The sequence below is a fragment of the Castanea sativa genome, chromosome 12 (assembly GCF_040712315.1).
Source record: "Castanea sativa cultivar Marrone di Chiusa Pesio chromosome 12, ASM4071231v1".
Taxonomy (NCBI): Eukaryota; Viridiplantae; Streptophyta; class Magnoliopsida; order Fagales; family Fagaceae; genus Castanea; species Castanea sativa.
In genome coordinates, this window is record NC_134024.1 from 8628692 (window position 1) to 8653128 (window position 24437).

At 31.4% G+C, this 24437-nt stretch overlaps 2 protein-coding genes across 4 annotated transcripts; both read right to left on the reverse strand.

Annotated features, from left to right (window-relative positions):
* Positions 1-957: 957 nt before the first annotated feature.
* LOC142621350 (cyclic nucleotide-gated ion channel 1-like) lies at positions 958-8455 on the reverse strand. Of its 2 annotated transcripts, XM_075794672.1 has the most exons (8): positions 7813-8455; positions 7079-7224; positions 6581-6977; positions 5214-5420; positions 4161-4444; positions 2737-2774; positions 2447-2558; positions 958-1624 (listed from the first exon to the last, which is right to left on the reverse strand). In XM_075794672.1, the coding sequence occupies exons 2-7, from the start codon at positions 7120-7122 to the stop codon at positions 2449-2451; spliced, it is 1080 nt and encodes a 359-aa protein (XP_075650787.1). In that variant the 5' UTR covers positions 7123-7224; positions 7813-8455; the 3' UTR covers positions 958-1624; positions 2447-2448. The 2 variants fall into 2 exon arrangements, with proteins under 2 accessions (XP_075650787.1, XP_075650786.1); XM_075794671.1 differs by lacking the exon at positions 2737-2774 and having other exon boundaries at positions 7813-8448.
* A 4072-nt stretch (positions 8456-12527) lies between these two features.
* On the reverse strand, positions 12528-21614 carry LOC142621142 (cyclic nucleotide-gated ion channel 1-like). 2 transcript variants are annotated; one of them, XM_075794452.1, is made up of 8 exons: positions 21403-21614; positions 20271-20408; positions 19722-20169; positions 18849-19055; positions 16638-16918; positions 15860-15971; positions 14823-15143; positions 12528-13201 (listed from the first exon to the last, which is right to left on the reverse strand). In XM_075794452.1, exons 2-8 carry the CDS (start codon positions 20306-20308, stop codon positions 12761-12763), a joined length of 1848 nt encoding a protein of 615 aa, XP_075650567.1. In that variant the 5' UTR covers positions 20309-20408; positions 21403-21614; the 3' UTR covers positions 12528-12760. The 2 variants fall into 2 exon arrangements, with proteins under 2 accessions (XP_075650567.1, XP_075650568.1); XM_075794453.1 differs by lacking the exon at positions 21403-21614 and adding an exon at positions 21213-21364.
* Between the last annotated feature and the right edge of the window lie 2823 nt (positions 21615-24437).

A 24437-nucleotide genomic window follows, 5' to 3' on the forward strand; every position in this document is an offset into this window, starting at 1 on the left:
TGAAAATCTAACCTTTGAATTACATATTCTTTATATTATTAGTATAAATATCAAATTTTGATCAAATTGCATATTTTTTATTATTTTTTTCTCTTCTTTAAAAAAGACTAAAATATTGTTTTATTCTCAAAATTTTGCATAAAACTTTTTTTTCGTTCTTAAATTTTTAAAAATGTTTTGCTTTCTGTCCTTAAACTTTAAAAATATCTTTTTCCACTCATAAACTATTGAAAAAAGATTGAAACATAGGCAGCTCCACTTGGAGCCCAGTGGTTCAAATGAACCCCTGGCCCAAAAAAACACTATATATAATACTTTTTTAATATTGTTTTTGTTTTGACCCCCTTTAAATAAAATTTGAACACCCTGATATTAGATTTTTTTAAGCCCAGCTGAAATAAGTTTTACTATGATTATCTTAACAAATATTTTGGTATTTCTAAACACAAAAAAGTCCAATAACAAACCAATTTGATAAAAAAATCTGGGAAAAAAATACTAAGCCCGACAACAAAAGTAGAAATTTATTAATCTTAAATTTTAGAAAAAGCTCGTTTAGATTTTACCAAATTTATAATATAAATATCAAATAGGAGATCAATAGTTGAATGATTATTTGATTGTAAAAGAGATGTAACTCATAAGATTGATAATAGAGATATCATATATTATTTCAAAATATGAAACATTGTAAAAAGCAATTATAAAATTTTATGTGTTTCAATTTTTTTTTGTTTTTTTAATTTTTTGGTAATATCATATATTCAAATTCTTTTTTGTTTTAAATTTTGTATAATTTATGTTTATTATTAACCCTCTAAAAATAATCCTACAGCCGCCACTAGATTGAAGTTCTTTTTTCTTTCCCATTTCACAAAGTTTAGGGATTTTTTTTTTTTTTTTTTTTAAGTTTTGGAACAAACAATGAACTTCATGTAAAACATCAGGGATGAAAACTTGAGAAAAAAAATTGAAGTATTAATATTCAAAGAAACAGAAACCCAAATAATAAATAAATAAAACTTCCAAGAAGTGAAGCATATGTATGGGAGACAACTCATAAGCGTAGTCTTCACATTCAACTGCTCTTCTTGGTAGTAGCTAAGGAAACTGGGACTGAAGTTGTAGATAACAAATTAACAACATAATGAAAAGTCACATTTTCAGTGAAATCCATCGTATGGGTGGAAAGAAAAGCAAATAATTGTTATACATATTTCAACACTCAAATAGATTAAGAGAATGTTATTTTCCGATTTCTAGTGTACATTAAATGATCAAGGTCCAGTTGAAAAATTATTCCGTAGTCCACACTCAACATGGTACATAGGTCTCAGCTTGAACGAGCAGTGGTGTAATTGACTTATATAGCTGATGAACTCGATAAACTCTCGTCCCCATCGCTTGTACCTTTAGACTGGGAAGACTTTTCTTTCTTGCAGCGCAAGCCTGGTTTGAAACATAGAAGCCGCTTCCCCACTTTCCAAATGCTCTTTCCACTTCCATTTTTTCCTTCTCTTTCCTCTTTCAATTTTTTCTTCTCTTTCCTCTTCCTTTTTTTATGTTCCTCCTTGGATGTCTTGCCGTTCTGGTCTGAGCTTTCAATTGCCAACCGTATATAAGTCTGTTCCAGTTCCACTAGTAAGTTAAATTTATATCTGGCATATGTCTATATATATTAGTTGCCCTAAAATTAAGCCTAATCCTAGGTCGTACTTGTAATTCAATAATCATTCTCTATTTTCACCGGGAAAATAAAAAAGGGAAAAGGGCAGAAGAAGAATGAATGAATGAATGAAATTATGGGTGCTTTGGTTTCAACTCCTCGACCATATAAGGGAACTGTAGAGTGAAATGCTGTTTTTCATTTTGAGGGGAACATAGAAACTGAGATTGATCTCAAAATCTAAATATACATTTTCTTGGCTGTCCAACAACTTAAATTGGATCTGATGTTTCAACAAAAGCATGATCAAGAAGAGGGTACCAAGATTAATTAGTACAAAAAACGAAGAATGAAACAAAACTAGGGAAACAATAGTACTCACTTATCTAGAAGTTGATGAGGTAGGTTTGGCCAATTGCACTAAATACAGCTTTTTTCCACCCCCAATCATTGTTTCACCGAATGTGAAATACTTTATACAATGTCCACACGTTCAGATTAAATGTCTATATTTTACTCAAAATATACATAATGTAGACACTATAAAAGATGTGAAATAATCAAGACCTATTTTGTTTTTAACCTTTCAAAGAATGCATGACCAGGCTTGAGGCAATAATTTTTTTTAGAAGCTGATTTTTTGGTCTAATCTTCACATAATCATAGATGAGTAGTCCCACCTCTCAATTCAGCTAACAATCAACAACCCCACCCCGCCACCACTACAATCTCAAACCTCTTTTAGTAAGAAAAGGAGAGAAGAAAGAATTGATTATTTACCTTCAAATTTTCAAGGAAATATAAAAATAGCAGCAAGCCCAAGATAGAGATAAAAATTGAAAAGCAACTTTCCCAGAGATAGCTGCTTGTTTGAAGACCTTGACCAAAAGAACTGCAAAAATTGGGCAAACATATTAACCTTAGAATTTTAACTAGAATATATATAAAGTAATAAGAATAGAATTTTCTCCAAAAAAAAAAAAAAAAAAAAAGTAATAAGAATATAGAATAGTACAAACTTTATCAGTAAATAATAAGTTATAAGTTAATTAATAAGACGAAGAACATACTTGGGAGATATATGAAGTGTTGAAATTCTTCCACGAACCTAAGCTTCTACAATGGAGGATTTGCACAACACACAGAAGAGAAATGTAGAGCAAGAAGCAGGAAATGCGAAATGAATTTCTTGTATTGATAATTAGCTTCCTCTGTTCTTTATATACTAGATACAGAGGAGGGTAAAACTGTAACAGAAACTAACTATACAACCTATAGCTTCTATACACGTGGCAGCTACAGTATTAGCAAACTAACCAAATTATGAATACTACTAAGCTACAGGTCGTTCTATTTAGAACTACTACATGTAGTTTATGCACACAATTGCAGAGCTAATTACAAACTAAAGCAATCTTCAACATGAAGAAAGAACGCAAAAGCATTTTAAAGTATGGTAAGGAAACAAAACTCAAGATCACTGGTTAATAATGGTCTTAGCCTATTGCATATAGCTTCTTCTCCCATAAAGGTGGTCCCTATATATACATGGGACTTACAAAAGCTAAAAATCAGAACCAAAAGCCAAGAGACTAATCCTGTTGATCACATTCCCATCCTAATGACAGATTGAAATAATTTAATAGATTCATCAGCAAAAATTTCAACCAATTATAAGAGCATTCGCATTAGTTCCTGTAATTTTTTTTTTTTTTTTGCTTATTTTAACATAAGAACTTATTTTTTGTATTTTACATACTCACTTTTTAAAACACAATATATCGGATTATCTATTTTACATTACATTTCATTAAAATATTAATTTTTCTTGATTTTTTTTAATTGTTTTTCTTTCTTTCACACATAACAACTACCGTATACTCACTTCATTCTTCATCGAGACACGTAATAAAAGAATAAAAATTTAAATGCAAAATAAATAGCGTTAAAGTAAATTTACACACTTACTGTAGTAATCTTATAATTTTACAAAATTTTGCATAGACTGATATAGGTGAAATTCTATTATACAAACATTAATACAAGTGCTCTAAGTTTTTAATTTTTTTAAATTACAATTTATTTAAGAATAAATTATTAAATTTTATTTTAAATATTTTTCTAATACATTTTAATTGCAAATGATTTTTAAAAATAAAATAAAAATTAGCCTCGTGGATGCACATGCTGAATTTCCATTCTATCACAATTGACAAACATGATCATTTTTGTTATTTCTTAAACTTCACAAGCCAATAATACTAAATCAAAAGTATATGAGACTTGTTTAAAACCTACTTCAAAATGAAATGCGTAGGACAACATACACTACTTAAAATGAAGTTGCGTTAGAACTCTCGCTTTCCAACAAAATAAAAGGGTTAGAAACCAAAGAATGGTATGATTTGATATTAATCAACGCACAGTATATATGTAACATGGAGAAGTCTAATACAAACTGATCGAAAAATTAAAGAGTGTAATATATGCAAACCTTAGATTTCGTAGTCCCCACCAGAAACAGTAAAAGAATTTTTGTGGAAGATTTGAGGATTGCACAATACCAGACTGAAGGGCTTCAAGAAATATTCCAAAATCAAATTTTGTTGGATTTGGTGTATGTATTGGGCAACGATCATCCAGGAATGTGGAATTTACTGAACTGTCAGGGTTAGCACAACTAAAAGAATTTCCACATTCACTTAGATTTCCACAGACCGAGTGCCAGCAAGCTGTCTCTCGTTGAATAGAAAAAAAGTACCAAAAGGCTCCGATTACCTGAAAGACGAACATGTTATTAAAAGTCTTTAAATCCAGTTTGTAGTTTTATTATATTTTTCCTATTGTTGTGGTGATAGGCACGCATCTAAAAACAACCATTCATCAAGTTAGTATTTATATTCTTCTCAAAACCTTAAGTGGTCTTGAGTGTTGTTGGTGTTGAGGAATAAAATATCCGAAAGACGTCCTTGGAATGACCAAGGAGACTTGGTTTGCAATTGGTGGCTCAATTTGTGGATTTGGAGACTACCAAGAAGAAAAGATTCAAAGAATCCATTGCTTGGCGGAGCGCAGAAGGCTCAAGTATATAGTCACATAGTTTGGTTGGTTTTGTAAGTGATGTGTACTACAACTATTCTTATTTAGTGGATAGTTTTGTGCTATAGGCCCTAAACAGTTTTTTTTTTTTTTTTTTTTTTCACTTGGTTCTTGATTTTTTTTCTCTTCATAAACACTTCGGTGTTCTTGTGTGTGTGTGATAGTTTATTTGGATTTTGCAACCGTGTTTATATCCATGATAATGTCAATTGGCTAATTACTTAAACAATTGGGCTTACATCTATAGTTAGCATGAAATTGACTATAACAGTAAAATGGAGGTCTAAATTGTGTTAACTCTCATTCTCTTAACGTTACACTACAACAAAAAGTTAGTGTGCATATCTCTTGAGGCTTGATGAGTTCTATAATTAGTAGGCCTAATAACACTGAGAAATTTTATAATTCACCCTTAATAAAAATGAACTCAGTACCTCAAGAAACTTACGTGACTGGCAAGGATGAACAGAAAGAAATTGAATAAAGCTTTAATCCATCCATCAAGTTTGCCAGCATTTCTCGGAAGGTTCTTCCAGGATAGGTAGATCTGACGAATTCTAGGCACATATTGAAAGAGAACAAGGGTGTTCAGTGACTTTATTATTTCTGACGGTCTCGTGCTTCTCATTTCTTTAAAAATGAATGGAAATACCACCTGAATAGATTGCAAGGAGTTTAGTTTCAACGGATAAAATCTAGTCAAGCAGGAGAAAAAGAATTTGGAAATATACTTTTTTTTTTTAAAAGAAAGACAAAAACTAATTTAAAGAAAATGTAAAACTACAGTTTAGTGACTTTAGTCCCCTTAATTCTGTACGAGTTATCAATTTGGACACAAGCCCATTTTGAGAAACAGTGTAGAAATGAGCTTGTGGGACAGCATCGGCTATAATCACCGTCAGATCATGATCCTATGCAATTCTACAATGTGACACAATTCAACTATATATGATTATCTTAGATGAACGAATTTAGACTTTAGAGCAATATGGATTGCAATCTAGGATTATAAGATCTCACAATTCTATTATGGCTTTGAAACCTGAACCGTTCATCGAACCGTAAAAGAAAGAAGTTCAAGATTTTTGAGATTGGACCGAAATTCATCCGATGTCAAACCGTAATGATGTCATAATTAATTTAATAATTATATAAAATATAAATTAATATATGAAATTAGTATAAATATAAAATCTGACTAAAATAAACCAAATAAATATACAGACTATCTTTCAAATGTATTTTTCATATCACAACTTCTATTATAGTGTTCAAAAATCAACACAGTATTATCAATTGTTAATAATAATAATAATAAAGAAAACTTATTTATTTACAATATACTATCAAGGTAAGATTTATATTGTAAATTAAATAAATACTTACAACATTATACACTCATTATAAATATATACAATGTTTTAAGCATTTGTTAATCTCCAATTATATTGACAGTACAAAAGTAGTAAATAAATTAAAATATAGTGGAAATTGATGGGTTTGTAGTATGTTGTTATGATGTGCCATTCAAATTTTTTATTTTTTTAAAAAAGTTTTAAAAAAATTACAAACCAAAATGAAAGGCCAAGACGTAGCCACATGTCCAACTTTTCACATGGGAAAGGGTAATGTCTGTCAATGCATAGACCATAGTGGTAGACAACTCATTGAAAAAGAAAAAATCTTTGGCTTTTGGGTACTAGTGACAAGCAACAGAAGAAACAACTCAACTCAATGCAATTATGTAGTGAAAATGTGGTGGAATATTGTTGTGGCCATAGAAAAACAAATATAGTTGAAGAAAGCTGCTCTTACCTGTGGGATGGGAAGAACAACAAAAACGTCGATTAGGAAGGCGAAGCATCTGCGAACACTTGCACAAACGTTAGTATTAGAACAAAAAATATTTGACCTAGTTTTTACACACATCTTGAAGTCCTTCCACGACCGCAAAGCAATATGAACAAGGTAAATGACATCGGTGACCATCCGAAAAACAAAAACGGCGGTCCACAACTCTTTTTCCAACAAAAGGCACCTTTTACTATCATTGATCACAGGGATGTAAAAGAATAGAGGATCCACAATTGCTGCAATCACACAAGAGAATAGGAAGACATAATTCCATACATGGCCAAGAATTATCGTTTTAGTTCTTCCTTTTAGTCCATTCGTGTTCCCTGAGTCTTCAATATCAGGTTCCCCATTCATTCTGACACAAAAATGTGGCAAACATAAAATTATAAGTTAGTGTTTTATTCTTATCTACCATCTGTGGGGTGAGTAAATTAAACATAAAATTAAGAAACTAACCTTTCACCATTCTGTTGCGGACTACTCCCCCGGTTACTACTCATAACTATATATTGTATGAATTAATGACAACGCAAATGTCCAAAACAAATAATCAGTCACTGAACTATAGACCCCAACTAAATATGCCAGTGAAATTTTGATCCCTGCAAATAATGTGAAACAGATTAGACAATATTTTCCCATTTCCATTTCCTCTAAATGCAATTTCTCCGCACTAGGCACCCAAAGGCTACATGTGGCTTTTAAAAAGGAAAAAGAAAAAGGCTACATGTGGCTTTTAAAAATGTTTCCTTTTCGCTCTGTTGCTAGGCTAGTGATGTAGCTCTGACTGGCTTCAGGACCCATTCTCATACTTTTGTACTTTTTTTTTTCACCATAATATACCCATTCCACCTTTTTCAGTCAAAAAGAAATATTTAAACAAAAAACTTAAAAAATCATATTATATTAAACTATCTGGTGTATTGTATGGGGTTTATTTATATATGGTAAGAAACCATAGAAAGATCAAGAAGCAAAGATTTTTATAAAATTAATTATACCTATCTCAATAAGAATTGCAAGACTTTAAGCATAATTTAATTGGTAAAATGAACCCCAAAAAATGAAAACAACAATATTATTAAATAGTTCTCTAAAGAAGTATCCCCCCGCAGAAATAAGAGAATGAGAACTTATATGACAGAATCTAACTTTTTTTTTTTTGTTGAGAGAGAGAGACAGAATCTAACCTGGAAAACTTGAGTAGTTATGAAGGCATTTTTCAGGTCGGAGCAGGATAGACCAGGATTTGGAGAAGGGGAAGTGTCGCTGAAAATTGGATTTTTAAGGTGTGCAGATGAAGTTTCCAAGTAATGCAAAGGAAACTTCCAAGAAATGCACAGGAAACTCTTGTCGTTCTCTTGATTAGTAAGTAATTACTAGCTAGTAGTAAACAATTGAAGATAGTCCCTTCCTCAGGTATTTCACTAAATAATAGTATTGTATTGTTTTTCTTACCAACCGATGAACTGTTAATATATATTCCAAAGTCCACACAGCCAATTCAACATGATAGTGTAAACATTCAAAAAAATATCCAACTTCACAAAATTGTAGCAAAATAAAATCGTAATAAATATATAAAAGTGCGTATATTCTGCAATTTTCTAATTGACTTGACCTGGAAATTTCAAGTGCAAATGGGAACGTAATTAAGATATAAAAAAGTAAGAAATAGAAAGAAGTTTTTTTTGAATAAATCCTCATGATACCGGCACTCTTTCTCCCGGACTTTTGTGTTCTCTTTTCTTTTGCTGAGATTTCTTTGGGTTGATGATCGAAGATGTCTTTCTCTGTTTGGTAAAGGCGTTTATAGCCTAGTCAATAACGCCAATCAGGTCTTATCTTCCTGCCACTGTATACCCATGTACTAGCCGCTGTTTTGGCCACATAATTTGTTTATAGTGTACCAGTCAAATCTCTTTCTTTTCACTTCAAAAAAAAATATCTTTCTTTTAATTTAATTTATTATATTTGGGTTGATGAAGCCTTTTTCTGTTTGGTAAAGGCATTTATAGCCTACTAAATAACGCCAATGACCAGTCAAGTCTATCTTCTCGCCACTGTATACCCCTGTACATGATTTGTTTATAGTTTACCGGTCAAATCTCTTTCTTTTAATTTAATTTATTATATTTAGTTTTTAGCTCGGTTGAAATACGTGTATTACAGTAGCACTGTACCACTACTGTCACAGTAGGAAGTAGGTTTAAGAGGTTTAGAATTTAATATTTCTTATTTGTTTTATGAAAATTATATTATGAAAAATACACCTTTTTTTATTTTTACTAATATAATATATTTATTTATATTTAATTAATTTTTAAATTAATTATGACCTATTCGATCTCAATTGAATCCCGGCCGAACTTTAAAAATTTTGAATTTTTTTTTTTTTCAGTTCTATAAAGAGCCCGGCTTTCAAAATTATATTAAAACCTTCTTAATGTTTTAGCTTTTGTTTCACAACCTAACAACTCTCCTCATTTTTTAACTAGAAACTCGTACGATTATCTTGTCTGTCCACGAAGTTCGGGAATGGCAGCCAATTTGGAATCAATTTTCTAAGAGCATCCACAGCAGTGGAGCTAAAAATTTAGCAATTTAGCTCCACTAAAAGTTACTTTATCTATTTTACCTACACACATGCTGCAGCAGTGGATCTATTTTAGCTTTCAACACAATAAAATAATATAAACATCACAATAAAATAATATATCTACCACAATAAAATAATACATCTCACTACAATAAAAACACCACAATAAAAAAGGTAATGTGAACACAAAATAAAAAATTACTTTTTTTTAGCTCTCATGAACAGTGCACATCTATAGATAGATGTGCAGAAGAATTAAAAAAAAATATAGATTTAAATTTCATCACGACGCTTTTTTTGGTGGAGCTAAAATAGCTATATAGCTCTTTAGCTCCACTGCTGCAAATGCTCTAATAAGGAATGGACTTACAAGTAAACGGAAACATTTTTGACGTTACCCTACAACTATGACGCAAACCATAATTTCAAGTTCAAATAAAATATTGTTTAGTGATTATATAATATGTTATTTTGTTAAAATATAAGAGTCAACCTGTGTGAATGGCCATCTAAAAATTAAAAAAAAACACCTGTGTGAATGGGAATGAGAAGAAAAGTTACAGAAACTCCAAAGCTCTATCACTATGTAACAAAAACATGATTCTCGAGAACCCATGCTTTTGTCGTGGATAAACCCTCCATTCTCGAGAACCCGTGCTTTTGTTTCATTTCTCTTTTAGAAAATGAATTAGATAATAGGGCGAAAACAAACAAACGGTGAAGGACTTTGATTCTTTCAACGTTTACCAAACGTACACTTACTGTATTTGACAATACTTATTTTTGTCAATTTATTATATTATTTAATTTATTTTTATTACTATTTATAAATTTTATTTTATTTTTTAGTATTATTCATAAATTTTACTTTACTATTCATCTAAGTTTTACCTTTATTTATAATATTTTTCGCACAAATTTTTTAACTTCAACAAAATAAGCGAATTTTAAATATACCCCTAGTCGGACCCTTTCCCATCAAGTACTTACCTAGAATAAAAGGATTTAACTAGGGGTGGCAAAATTTGACACGACTCGCGAACCCGACACGACACGACACGAAATTAGCAGGTTATGGGTTGAGGCTTAACGGGTTCGTGTCATATTCGGGTTGACATAGCTAACCCGTTTAATAAATGGGCTGGGTTAGTGTTGAACACATAGAACCCGTTTGACCCGTCTGACCCGTTTAATTAAATGATATTTTACCAATATACCCTTCAAACTCTAGGTATATGAACTTATTAGTTGTTGTGATTTATATTCTTTGACATATTGTGATTGATTATTTGTGATATTGGGATATGTTTTAATTTTAAATGATTATTTGTGATGCAGTTACTCGTTAGTTTTGAATTTTATATTAAAAATATTTATTTGTTTTTTTTTCATTAATTTTTATTTTTTATTTTGATAAAATCTGATAAACAGGTCGACACGACTGACCCGTTTAATAAATGGGTCGTGTTAGGGTTGAGGAATCTTGACCCGTTTAATAAACATGTCGGGTTAGTGTTGACCTATATAGTCAAATACTCATGACTTGACACGACACGAACCCGACACGTGAACACGAATTGCCACCCCTAGGTTTAACTGAAACTAGCATTATTGTATTGGGTCAAACTACTGTAAGACTATCAGTTGAAACTAGGATAATATAATAATAAATACTAGGACAGTATGATATAATGGGATTTCGCCTTTAACCCATGTCTATATCATCCCCTCAAACTAAATGGCTTAAAATTCAGTCAATGAAAGGATAAAGGCAGTTTGTTACTGTTGTTTAAACAATAGTTTTCAGTATATAAACAACATTATATATATTTTTACACACTTTTTCACACACATATATTTTTAATAATTATAAACATTACTAGAAATCTCTTCCGTGCCATATTAGAAAAATAATAAGGAGGTATGTTAATTCCTTTTGAAGGGTTGGTCCCACATTGATAAGAATGGTAATCTTATTCAAAAATTTAGACTCACACCGAAAAGAAAAGAAATATGGAACTATGCCAGTTCTTATAAATAAAGTGGTGGCATAGCCTTTGTAGGCTGTGTGCGAGTTGGAAGACAAAACATTTTCTAGGTAGAGAGCTAGGGACTAAAATTTCGTTCGGTGGGTAAGTATGAGTGTACATGTCAATTTGATATTAGAGATTTGGTTGTTGTCACCTATGCAATTAAAGATTAATTAATTTATCACAATCAATATTTGTGAATATTTTTATTTAATGAGTTAAGATAGCTTGACCCCGGTTAATTAATTCAATTATCCAAGTTTATTAATTAGGTTAAATTACATGCAAATTGTCGATACACCAACAAATCACCAAATAAACTAAATGCAGCAGAAATTAAATTAACACGGTTATTTTTTGACAAATGGGAAAAACCTTTCACAAGACAAAAACTTCATCCTAAGAATTCACTAATCAATAATCAAGCGGTTACAAGTATGAGAAATTTTACCACTATCCTGGACTATCCCAACATACCAACCTACAATTGAACCTTCACTTTAATCCTCAATTGGACTTAATCTTGTAGTAGCTTAATTTCTTTCCTTTGATGCACAAATCTATAATCTGTTACTAACTCATTTGCTTAAATCCCAGTACGTGACTAACTCTAGTAAATTGAATAATTGTTATTGGTGGAGTCTTCACTTCATCAACAATGAAGATCAGGAAGCACTTGATTACAAAACACTATGGCGTACAAACGTAGTAGTTTCTCATAGAGAAAATTAAACTTCTAGTCTCTGTATCCGTGTGTGAAGGGTCTTAAAATAAATCTTATATATGTCTAAAGTTGTGAGAAAATAAATCTTAAAAACATACATCAACTTGGACCGAATTTCAGATCTGGAATTCTGAAATTGTAATTCTCGATAGATCAAGCTTGTGTCGAGCTTGTGTCAAGCTTTTTCATTTAACCTTGATAGTAGTATCTGTCGAACTTCTATTGAGATTTAATGAAACAACTTTTCTACATTTGTTTCTTGGATTAATCTTCATATCTTTAAAGATACCACTTGATATGTTTGATCAATATACTTCTTGATATATTAAACTCATCTTAGATCTATACCTAATTACAAGTAAATTGCGTTTTGTCGAGCTTCTATTGAGACTTAATGAAACAGATTTTTTATACTTGTTTCATAGATCAATCTTCATGACTTTAAGGATACCACTTGATTTGTTTGATCACCATACTTCTTAATATATTAAACATATCTAAGATTTACCCAAAAGATTAGCCAATTACATAGAAAAAATGACCTTAACATTCTTTATGACATTCAACATCAAAATCATCATCAAGCTACAAGTTTGGCAAAATAAAATTTAACATCATTATTATATAATCAAAATCCAATTGAGAATTCCGTAGTCCATATATACTCAACATGCATGGTACAAAAACAACTTTAACGAGCCGTGCTTTTCATTGACTTCTGTTACAGATGAACTTGGCAAGTTCCCCTCTTTCATACTGGACTGGGAAGACTTCCCTTTCTGCTTCTAATTTTCTTTATTGTGGCCCAAGGCTGCATGTAACTTAGAAGCTGCATCATTAATTTGAGAGACTATATTCTTCAAGTCATTGGCCATTAGAGCATAGGCTTCAACTTTTGTATGGGATTTAAAGATTTTTGAAGAAAGTGGGAGATTGAATATGTCAGACGAGGCCTGTTGTCCCAAATCCAATCCCCATTCTATAAGTTCTTCTCCAAAGAAGCCACCCTTTTCAAGCCATTTAGATTGTGAGGAGCTAGTAGTTGCTTCTCCATTAGTACGAGTTGTATTGTAGGTCCATGCAGTGCCTCGCGTGATGAAGTACGCCCTATCAAGTGGTTCTCCCTCACGAACAATGTAGATGCACTCTTCGTAGGAAACTGGCTTCAGACAGTCGCATATCATTTTCAACTCTGGCTCGTTCATCCTTTCACGAAGCGCTGGCACCTAACGTATAATAAGACAATTAAGATGAATAATGACGACAAATGTTATATGAAATAATTATACCTATGTATGTATAATAGATATATATATATATATATTTTATACAAGATAGAATTTCTATTCTAGCCTAATCTAAGTGTATATGTGTGTGAAGTTTCCTCCTGAAAACTTAAACCCCAGCTTTTGCCCTCCACACTCCACAAGCATTTATACTTGTAGAGTGATTATCGTACCAAAGGGAAGCGGTGATATATAATAGATATACTTATGTAATTATGTTGACGAGATTTCTTTTTAGGCTAAAGTGCTAATTAAGTGTAATTATTAATTTGACATTATTTTATTGGATGAACGCATGACAAGTTTATGTAGTATTTAATGAAAAGTATGAATGAAATGAAAATTAATGCAAACAAAATATAACTTAAAGGGATAAAATTCAAATTTTGAAACTTAAAGATAAGAAATCCAAAGGTCCTTAAACTTTAAGAGTGTAGTTTGCACTTTAGCTTATTTTTAATTTTTTTAATAAATATAATAAATTATTAACCTATATCTTCTGCTTTTGATGATTAGTTTTTTATCATTAAATCAATATGCCAACTAGTTTTTTACGTAGATGGAGTTTGAACCTAAAATCTCTTTTTCAACGACAAATCTTTTTACTAATTGAGCTAAATAAAACCCACTATATTGATGGGATTTCAAACTTAAAAATTAATAACTTCGGCTACTAATTAAATTCATGGGCTTCATATAGGTACTCACATCAAAATAAATTCATACATTATTTTTATTGATGAGAGGAACCACCTCAATTTATGAGCTAGTGGGACTACTCCTGAGGGGTAAAACCCCAAATGCCTACACACCTCCGACTAAGTAGGTTTTGGGTAAATTGCAAAATGCTTTAGTTAGGACTAGAACCAGAGACTTCTTGTTTAAAGTTTGTTTAAGCACTCTCCCTTATTACCACTGAAGTCTGAAGCACCCAGGGTGGGGGCAAAAGATAAATTCATAATTTCATACATAGCAAAAACTTGTATTATATCCAAATAATTTCCCTAGAACAATAAATATTTCCAAAAAAAATCCTATCTTTTAGCTTACAATTATCAAAAAGTACAACTTATTCTCTACTAATTGTATAATATATGTCTACAAGTATTCCATATTTTTCTAGACAAGGTTATTTTTATCTCAACTTACTTAACTCAGTAAACTAGTTAATTTATATATTTTAATTTTATAAGCAAGCATTAAATTCTAAATTATTTTTTTAACAATTTTTTATTTGAAGTGATATTTGATTTTAGCTAGAATTCAGTAGGATTTTACTGTAACTTTATTTGAACTAAATTTACAAGATATATACTCATTTGTCACCATATTACTATGTTGAAAACCTAATTAATACTTATGCCTAAATCTTCTTCAAAAAATGGTAACCAATGATAAAGGCATGCAGCTGCTTGCGTGATAATGGAACCGTTAATTTTTATTTAAACAATACCTTTCTTTTTCTTTTTTTCCATGAATTAATTAAGTACCATTCTTACTCATCATGCATGCATGGAGACAAAATGTTAACTAGGAAATATATAGGGCCAGAAGAACTTACATTCCTTAGAATATCCAGGCAGAGATGGCTCTTGATATCGTTTTTAAGTTTTGCAGGAAGAACGACGAACAGGTTCTCCGCATTGACATTTATGTCTTCTTCCAATACTTCATCAACGATTTCATTAATTCTGTTCTTTATGTCGTCACAGAACTCGTTTTTTTGGATCCATACTTGTATATCATCTTTTGCTTTTTTTTGTTTATTCTGTCTTTGATCTGCCAATTTTTTCTTCTCCTCTTCCTGTTTCTCTTTTCTGCGTTCCTTCTCAGCTTTCTTGCGGTCCTCTTCTGAGCTTTTAGTTGCCAACCGCATATAAGTCTGTTTCAGATTACTAAGGTTAATTTTTTAAGCTTAGAATTTCTGGCAATATATAAAGTATACATACAAATTCCTTGCCCTAAACTTAAAACAAAGAAGAAGAAGAAGAAGAAGAAGAAAAAATAGAAACCGTAGAATGATCTCACAATCTAATTAAATACACGTTTTCTTAGCTGTTCAAAATAAATTGGATCTGTTGTTTCAACAAAAGCATGAACAAGAAAATGATCAGTCAATCAAAAAACTAATGAAATAAAACAAGGGAAACTAGTACTCAATTTTTAAGAAGTTGATGATGTAGCCATGTAGGTTTGGCTGATATTGCACTAATTAATAGCTTAAATAAATAAATAAAATTGGTTAATTATTGCTTCACACTCTAGATGTAAAATGTTTCACACAATATCCGAATTTTCATACTAGATGTCCATATATTACACATTATATGAAAAGGTGTAAATATGATACAAAGGATTTTAAACATTATTAGATGTAAAACAATTTAAAAAAAAAATTCCCTTACCATTTAAAGAATGCATAATCAGGTTTTACGCAAAATATTTTTTTAAAGCTGATTTTTATGTTGTAGAATCTTCACATATATAATCATGTATGGGTAGTCCCACGTCCCAATTCAGCTAAGAATCGACAATATTACACAACCACAACAGTCTCAAGCCTTTTTAAAGAAAGAAAAGAAACAATTGGGTATTTACCTTCAGATTTTCGAGGAAATACAAAAATAGCAGCAACCCGAAGATTGAAATGAAAATTGCAAAGCAACTTTCCCAGAGGTAGTTACTTGTTTGGAGGCCTTGACCAAAAGAACTGCAAAAATGGCGCAAGTAAGACTTTAAAATTTACAAAGTCTAGGTAAAATAAAATGTTGAGAGTCTTGAGACGAAGATATCTACTTGGGAGATATAGCAAGAAAGACCTTAAGTATTTTATGATAAGGAAACAAAAATCAAGATCACTGGCTAATAATATGGCCTTATCCCTAAAGGACCTCCAAGTCTCCAACCCTTTTAAGTATGCGGTGTACTTGGCCCTTGTGCATATCCCTATCCCAAAAAGGTGGCCCCTATATATATATGTTGGATTTGCAAAAGCCAAAAGCCATAGACTGATCCCACATTCCCCATCCTGATCACAGATTGAACGCGCTAATGGATGATTCATCAGCAAAAATTCCAACCGATGTTAAGGTCTTAGTTTTTTATTTATTTATTTTTAATATTACAATTTATATAAGAAAAAGGTTATTGAATTTTATTTTAAATATTTGTTTATTACATTTCAATTGCAAATGAATTTTTTAATTATTAAAAATTAGTCACGTGGATGCATAAGCTGAGAGAATTTCCATTCTATCATTCACAATTGACAAAATTAAAATTGAGAGAAAATTTTTGTTATTTCTTAAGCTTCAGAAGCCAGTAATATATACTAATACAATCTAACCTAAAATAGAGGAATGAAGTACATGCAAACCTTAGATTTCGTAGTCCCCACCAGAAACAGAAAAAGAACTTTTGTGGAAGATTTGAGGATTGCACAATACCAGATTGGAGGGCTCCAAGAAATATTCCAAAGTCAAATAGTGTTGTATTTGGTGCATTTATGGGGCAAGAAGCATCTAGGGATGTGTAGTTTCCCGAACTATTAGCACAACTAAAAGAATTTCGGCCGCATCCATTTTGATTTCCACAGACCAAGTGCCAGCAAGCTATCTCTCGTTCAATAGAGAAAAAGTACCAAAAGGCTCCAATTACCTAAAAGCCCAACATGTCATTAAAAGTCAACAAATCCATCGGATCAGATAAAGAATACTTGTATTAAGAAGGAGGGGCCTAACCCATCTCTACTATATAGAAAGAAAATGCAAGCAGGAAGGTTAGAGATGATTAAAGGCACATCCCAATACAAAGGATGCCCAAAAAGCAACATCATGGGCCAAAATATTCAGGTTCTTGGGAACAAAACAAAAATCCCAACAAGAGAGAGATCATAAAGATTCATTTACACAAATCAAAACATGAAGAAAATTCGGTGTAAATGTATCAGAAGAACAATTTTGGAGAGCACGCTTATAAAACAATTCATCAAAGTTAGTATTTATATCGTGGCAAGTTGGCCACCTACAAACTAGCTGAATATATTTTCAGCTTTGCCTTCTATACAATTAAATAAGTTTTCAATTTTATAATCTTACCCCCCCCCCCCTCCCTCCCCCCTAAAAGAGAACTTAATCTAGAATTTCAAATTAAATTTTAATTATATTTCAATTTTGCAACAAGTATCTTAATTATATTTTAATTTGATGTCAAATATCTTTAATTTTTAAATGAATTTAATATTTAAAATATGAAATTACTTAATTAAAATTTATTATTCTTTTATGTAGGACTTTGAATATAGCACTTTAAATTAGGGCTGTTCAAAACCCGCTCAACTCGATAAATCCATCCAACCCAGAGTGGCCCAATTCAAACAACCATGGCAGTTGATGGTATTTCTGTCACCGGAAAAACTGACTCTAGGTTGAGTAACAAATTTCATAATCTGATACCTGTTTGGCCTGATCTAATTGATCTCCTTTGACTCTTGGGTCACCATTCTCTCTCTCTCTCTCTCTGGGGCAAAATCCAATTGATCTCCTCTTCTTCCTGTCACTTTTTTGTTTCATCATTGCTATTAATGGTTTTGCCAGAATTACCTGGCACCCGTGGAAAGCTTGACCTGACTGATCCACTACTCCTCTCTAGTCGCCAATAGAGTAAGTTTTCCTCCACCTAATTAAATCAGGTCGAGTGCAGGTTGAGAACACACCCAACTTGATTCTACCCGTGGACATTCCTAGTTTAAATCCCATTTGAAGGCACATCCAATCCATTTAAAACTAATCTAAACTTCCTTAAAAAAACTTATTAGTAGTTCAAATATAATTTTTAATAAAAATTTTACCTTGTTCTAAAAATTATGCACAAAAGGGTTAAGTGTTTAGATAAAATAATAAATAATATCCAATTGATATGAAGTGCCCTCAAGGTCCAATAAAAATGTAACTGATTCTTGAGAACGTCCTTCATGCTTTTAAATTGGTAGTAACTTTAATACATAGAGCACATGGTGTAACATCCAATTGGATTGAATATATAGTAAACTTAGGTAGTGCAATATTATTCGTTAGTAATTATGTATTGTCATGGTTTTAATTTGTAACAGGTTAGAGAGGTTAGATGCTGAAGTTTGGGATTGCAAGTTGAAGGAATTCACATGAACAAAAATCAAAGTGTTATGCGAATTCACATTTGAAATTTAGTTGAGGCAACAATTTCGCCTCAACCAGTACAAAAATGCCTAATTTTTGTAGTAGTAGCCTGAGATTATAAATATTGAAATTCTAACACACACAATTAATGTAGAATTTTGCTACCATGTTTATATCCATGATAATGTCAGTTGGCTAATTACTTAAACAATTGGGCTTACATCTATAGTTAGCATGAAATTGGCTATAACAGTAAAATGGAGGTCTAAATTGTGTCAAATCTCATTCTCTAACGTTACACTACAGCAAAAAGTTATTGGGTACATATCTCTTGAGGCTTGATGAGTTCTATAATTAGTACGCCTAATAACACTGAGAAATTTTATAATTCACCCTTAATAAATATGAACTCAGTACCTCAAGAAACTTACATGACTGGCAAGGATGAACAGAAAGAAATTGAATAAAGCTTTAATCCATCCATCAAGTTTGCCAGCATTTCTCGGAAGGTTCTTCCAGGATAGGTAGATCTGACGAATTCTAGGCACATATTGAAAGAGAACAAGGGTGTTCAGTGACTTTATTATTTCTGAAGGTCTCGTGCTTCTCATTTCTTTAAAAATGAATGGAAATACCACCTGAATAGATTGCAAGAAGTTTAGTTCAAAAGAATTTGGAAAATATACTTTTTTAGATAAACAAAAACAAAATCCAATTTAAAGAAAATGTAAAACTATAGTTTAGTGACTTTAGTCCCCTTAATTCTGTACGAGTTGTCAATTTGGACCCAAGCTCATTTTGAGACAGTATAGAGATGAGCTCGAGGGGCAGAATAGACCCAGGATTGCGATTTTAATAACCTGAGACAATTTCCCATATCTTGTTATTACTTTCTTTTCTTCTATAAAACAAAGGCCAACCACTAAAAAAAGCACCAACGAAATTAGGAATAAGCACTCTTTCCACAACATTACTTTGAAGGTTTCCTAAAAATGCTCATGGGCAAAAATACCATAGAATATGAAGAAATTTTTGAGAGGCTGAATTTGTAACATGAAAGAACAAATGACAATATAAAATGCTTTTTTATTGTACGTTTCATTTCCTCCATTAAAACTCCCAAATAAAAGAATGGAAGAATATTTTAAAATTATTCTTTTCCTTCCTTTCTATTCCATTCTATTCCCTCCTCCCAAACAAGGCCTCAAAGAAACAACTCATTAATGCAATTATGTAGTGAAAATGTGGTGGAATATTGTTGTGGCCATATAAAAACAAATTTAGTTGAAGAAAGCTGCTCTTACCTGTGGGATGGGAAGAACAACAAAAATGTCGATGAGGAAGGAGAAGCATCTCCGAACACTTGCACAAGCGTTAGTATTAGAACAACAAATATTTGACCTAGTTTTTACACAGATCTTGAAGACCATCCACGACCGCAAAGCAATATGAACTAGGTAAATGACATCGGTGACTATCCGAAAAACAAAAACGGCGATCCACAACTTTTTTTCCAACAAAAGGCACCTCTCACTATCATTGATCACAGGGATGTAAAAGAATAGAGGATCCACAATTGCTGCAATCACACACGAGAATAGGAAGAGATAATTCCATACATGTCTAAGAATTATCCTTTTAGTTCTTCTTTCACCCTCATGATTATCATTATTGGAATGTTGCAATTTAGCAGCTTCATGTACTGGTCCGTTAATATTCCCTGGGCCTTCAATCTCAGTTTCCCTATTCATACTGACACAAAAATATGGCAAACATAAAATTATAAGTTAGTGATTTATTCTTATCTACTATCTATGGGGTGAGTAAATTAAACATAAAATTAAGAAACTAACATTTCACCGTTCTCTTGCGGATTCTCCTGGTTACTCATAACTATATTGTATGAATTAATGACGACACAAATGTCCAAAACAAAGAATCAGTCTCTGAACTATATACCCCAACTAAATTTACCAATGGAATTTTGATCCCTGAAAATAATGTGAAACAGATTAGACAATTTTCGATTCTCATTTGCTAGAAGTGCAATCGCTCCACACTAGGCACCCAAAGGCTTTTCTTTTTGGCTAGCTTGTGAATCTGTGCACCATAATATATATATATATATATATATATATATATATATATATATATATATATATATATATATATATATATAAATTGAGACAGTTTGAGATATGGTTAATCTTATACTCTCTCCGTCCCACTTTGTTTGTTCTCTATTCTATTTTGGGATATCCCAAAATATTGTCCTATTTATAAAAATAAAATTTATTAGTTTGCTAATGTTCCTATTATACCCCTATTTTATTTTCAAAACTATTTGAAAAGAAAACTAAAAAAAATCAATCTAATTGGGACATTTTTTTAGTTGCCTCATTAAGAATAACTCTTTTTTTTTAAAAAAAAATTGATAGATTTATTTAAGGGTAGTTTTGTAAAATTATACATTTTTATAAGGCAGATAAGACAATAAATGATGTTCCCTTAAAAAGTTTGACTTTTCAAACAAGATAAACAAAGTAGGATGGAGGGAGTATGATATTGTGTGACATAATTTTTGAGTCATCACAATTTTACATCTCATTATTTTAATATATATATATATATATATATATATTAATTGAATTTAAAATCTATTAAAATCTTAATAAATTATAATGTGACAATCTTTTTGGTGTATTGCATGAGTTATATTTATATATGGTAAAAATAAAATAAAAAACATGGTTAGATCAAAAGGCAAATTTTTTTATAAAATTAATTATACGTACCTAACTATCCCAATACAATTGCAATACTTCAAGAATAATTTAATTTGTAAAGTGGACCCCGGCCAAAATATGACAACACCGTCTGATTAATTGTTTGGGATTTTACAAGGCGGAGCAAGAGATAGTTCTAAAGAAGGTACTCCCCTGCAGAAATAAGAAAATGAGAATTATATTACAGAAAGAATCTAACCTGGTAAACTTGAATCGTTATGCAGGCATTTTACAAGGCGTACGTAGCAAGAGAGACCAGGATTTGGAGAAGGCGAAGAGTTGCTGAAATTGGCTTTGTTGTGGGGTGGGATTTTGAAGGTGTGCAGATGAAGTTTCCAAGCAATGCAAAGGAAACTCCCAAGTAATGCAAAGGAAACTCTTGTCTCTCTCTTAATTAGTAAGTAATTACTAGTAGTAAACAATTGAAGATAGTCTCTTCCTAAGGTATTTCACTAAATAATAGTATTGTATCGTTTTTCTTACCAACCGATGAACTGGTAATTTATATTCCAAAGTCCACACAGCCAGCTCAACATGATAGTGTAAACATTCAAAAAAAAAAAAAAAAAAATCCAACTTCACAAAATTGCAGCAAAATAAAATCATAATATATATATAAAAGTATGTATATTCTGCAATCTGCTAATTGACTAGGCCTAGAAATTGCAAGTGCAAGTGGGAGCTTAAGATATAAAAAGTAAGAATTTGAAAGATAAAGTTTAAATCTGGTCTCAAAAAAAAAAAAAAAAAAATTTGATTGAATAAATCCTCATGATTGAAATTACAAGTGCAAATGGGAACATAAGATATAAAAAGTAAGAAATTGAAAGATAATGTTTGAATAAATCTCGTCTAAAAAAAAATGTATGAATAAATCCTCATGATTCATGCTTGATAGCGCTAGTTGGCCATAAAACCTTCATGATATATTAGTTTTTGTTTGATAAGCTATCTACTGATTCTACTCTTCATTTTTTAACTAGAAACGCGTACGATTCTATTGTCTGTTCACGAGGTTCGGCATTGGCAGCCAAATTGGAATCAAAGTAAACATAATCATTTTTGGCATTACCCTACAACTATGTCGTATACCATAATTTCAAGTTTAAATAAAATATTGTTTAGTGATTATATAATATTTTATTTTGTTAAAATATAAGAGTCAACCTTTGTGAATGTGAATGATAAGAAAAGTTACAGAAACTCCAAAGCTCTATGTAACAAAGACATGAGTCTCGAAAACCCACGCTTGTGTCGCAGATCAACCATCCATCTAAACATTAGTTTCCTTTAGTTTGACATTTATTCTGTTTCATTTTCTCTTTTAGAAAACTAATTAGATAGTAGGGCGAAAACAAACGGTGAAGGACTTTGATTCTTTCAACGTTTACCAGATATACACTTAGTCGGACCCTTTCCCACTAAGTACTAATCCGGAACAAAAGGGTTTAACTGAAACTAGCATTGTATTGCGTCAAACTACTGTAAAATAATCAGTTTTTATAATAAGATTAAACTTAGGGTTATATTAATTATATATAATAAAGTTAGAAATACTATAACAGTTGAAACTAGGATAATGTAACCTATATAATATATATCTAAAAGCTTCTTCTCAATATATATATATATATATATATATATATATATATATATATATATATATATATATATATATATATATATATATATACATTCAGTGGCGGCTCCAGGAATTTTTCCCAGGGTGTTCCTAAAAATTTTTCTCAGAAAATTTTTTTTGGGTGCGTGGTTTTCTTATCAAATATTTGTCCATAATTCTAGCAAAAGAATAAATAATAAACTATAAGTTTATTTGAAATATTAATAAAATTATTAATTATTGTTGTTTATTTGTTTCATTAATTTGTTTTTTTTTTTATAAATTATAATTTGTTATATTGTTGTTTCATTAATTATAAAATTATTAATTGTTGTTTAGTCTAACATAATTTAATTTGTTTGTCTTTTATAATGTATTGGTTAATTATATTTCTTTAATTATTGTTGTTTAGCGTAACAATAAACTATATTGCTTTAATTTATTTGTCATTAATTATACTACTTTAATTTATTATATTGTTTAGCCTCATATACATATTACACTAAAAGAGCCAGTCATTACACATCTCATGTGCAGCACAATAATTAAAGCAGTGTAACTCGACCCCATGTGCCCATCTACCCCCACCCTACTCAAGAGACAAAGCACATTGGTACAAGCCTCATGCCTGATGCCCCAATTATAATAGCCAACTGCCAATCAGAAAATTTCACAATCACAAATTACAATACACATTACACATATCTCACTAACACCAACACCAACACAAATTGACCAACACTAACGGATAAGAATAAGATAAAGCCAAATTTAAAAAGTAAATAAAAAAAAAGACAGAAAACAAAATATTAATAAATCTACCAATCACAAACTTACAGTTCAAAAGAGAGAGAGAGTTAGACTCTTAAAGAATAAAAAGCTCATTCATTAATTTTATTTCATTTCATAGATTTCATTTCAGATAGAGAGAGAGAGAGAGAGAGTGAGAGACTGCGAGAGAGTGAGAGAGAAAAAGAGAGAGACCTTGAGATCCCGATCACCGAGCACCGAGCACTGAGACCAGAGCAGCTCTGCGATCTCGATCTGCGATCTGCGGTCTGCGATGAGTGATGAGGCGCGATCTGCGATGAGCAACGTGCGATCTGCGATGAGCAACACGCAATTTGCAATGAGCAACGCGCGATCTGCGATGAGACAATGAGGCGCGATCTGCGATGAGTGACGATGAAGACGAATGAGCTACGACGACGACAAGCGAGCTGCGGCGACAACGAACGAGCTAGTACTTTGGTTTGCTCTGTATTAGGGTTTGGGGTTTGGTTTGCTCTATCTGTATTGGAGTTTGGGGTTTGGTCTGCTTTGTCTATATTGGGGTTTGGTTTGCTCTGCGAGCGACGTGACCGTGGGTTTTTTTTTTTTTTTTTGAGAATCTGTGGGCTTGCCGTGGGCTTGTTATGGGCTTGCCGTGGGCTTGCTTCTGTCTCTGTTACAAATTTTTTTTTTTTTTTTTTGCTTGAAAGTAGAACAAATAAATTTTTTTAAAAAAATTTGAGGGTGTTCCTGATATCTTCATATATAAAAAAATTTAATTATTACATATAAAAAAAAAAATTTCAAGTCAGGGTGTTCCTGGGAACACCCTGACTTGTACG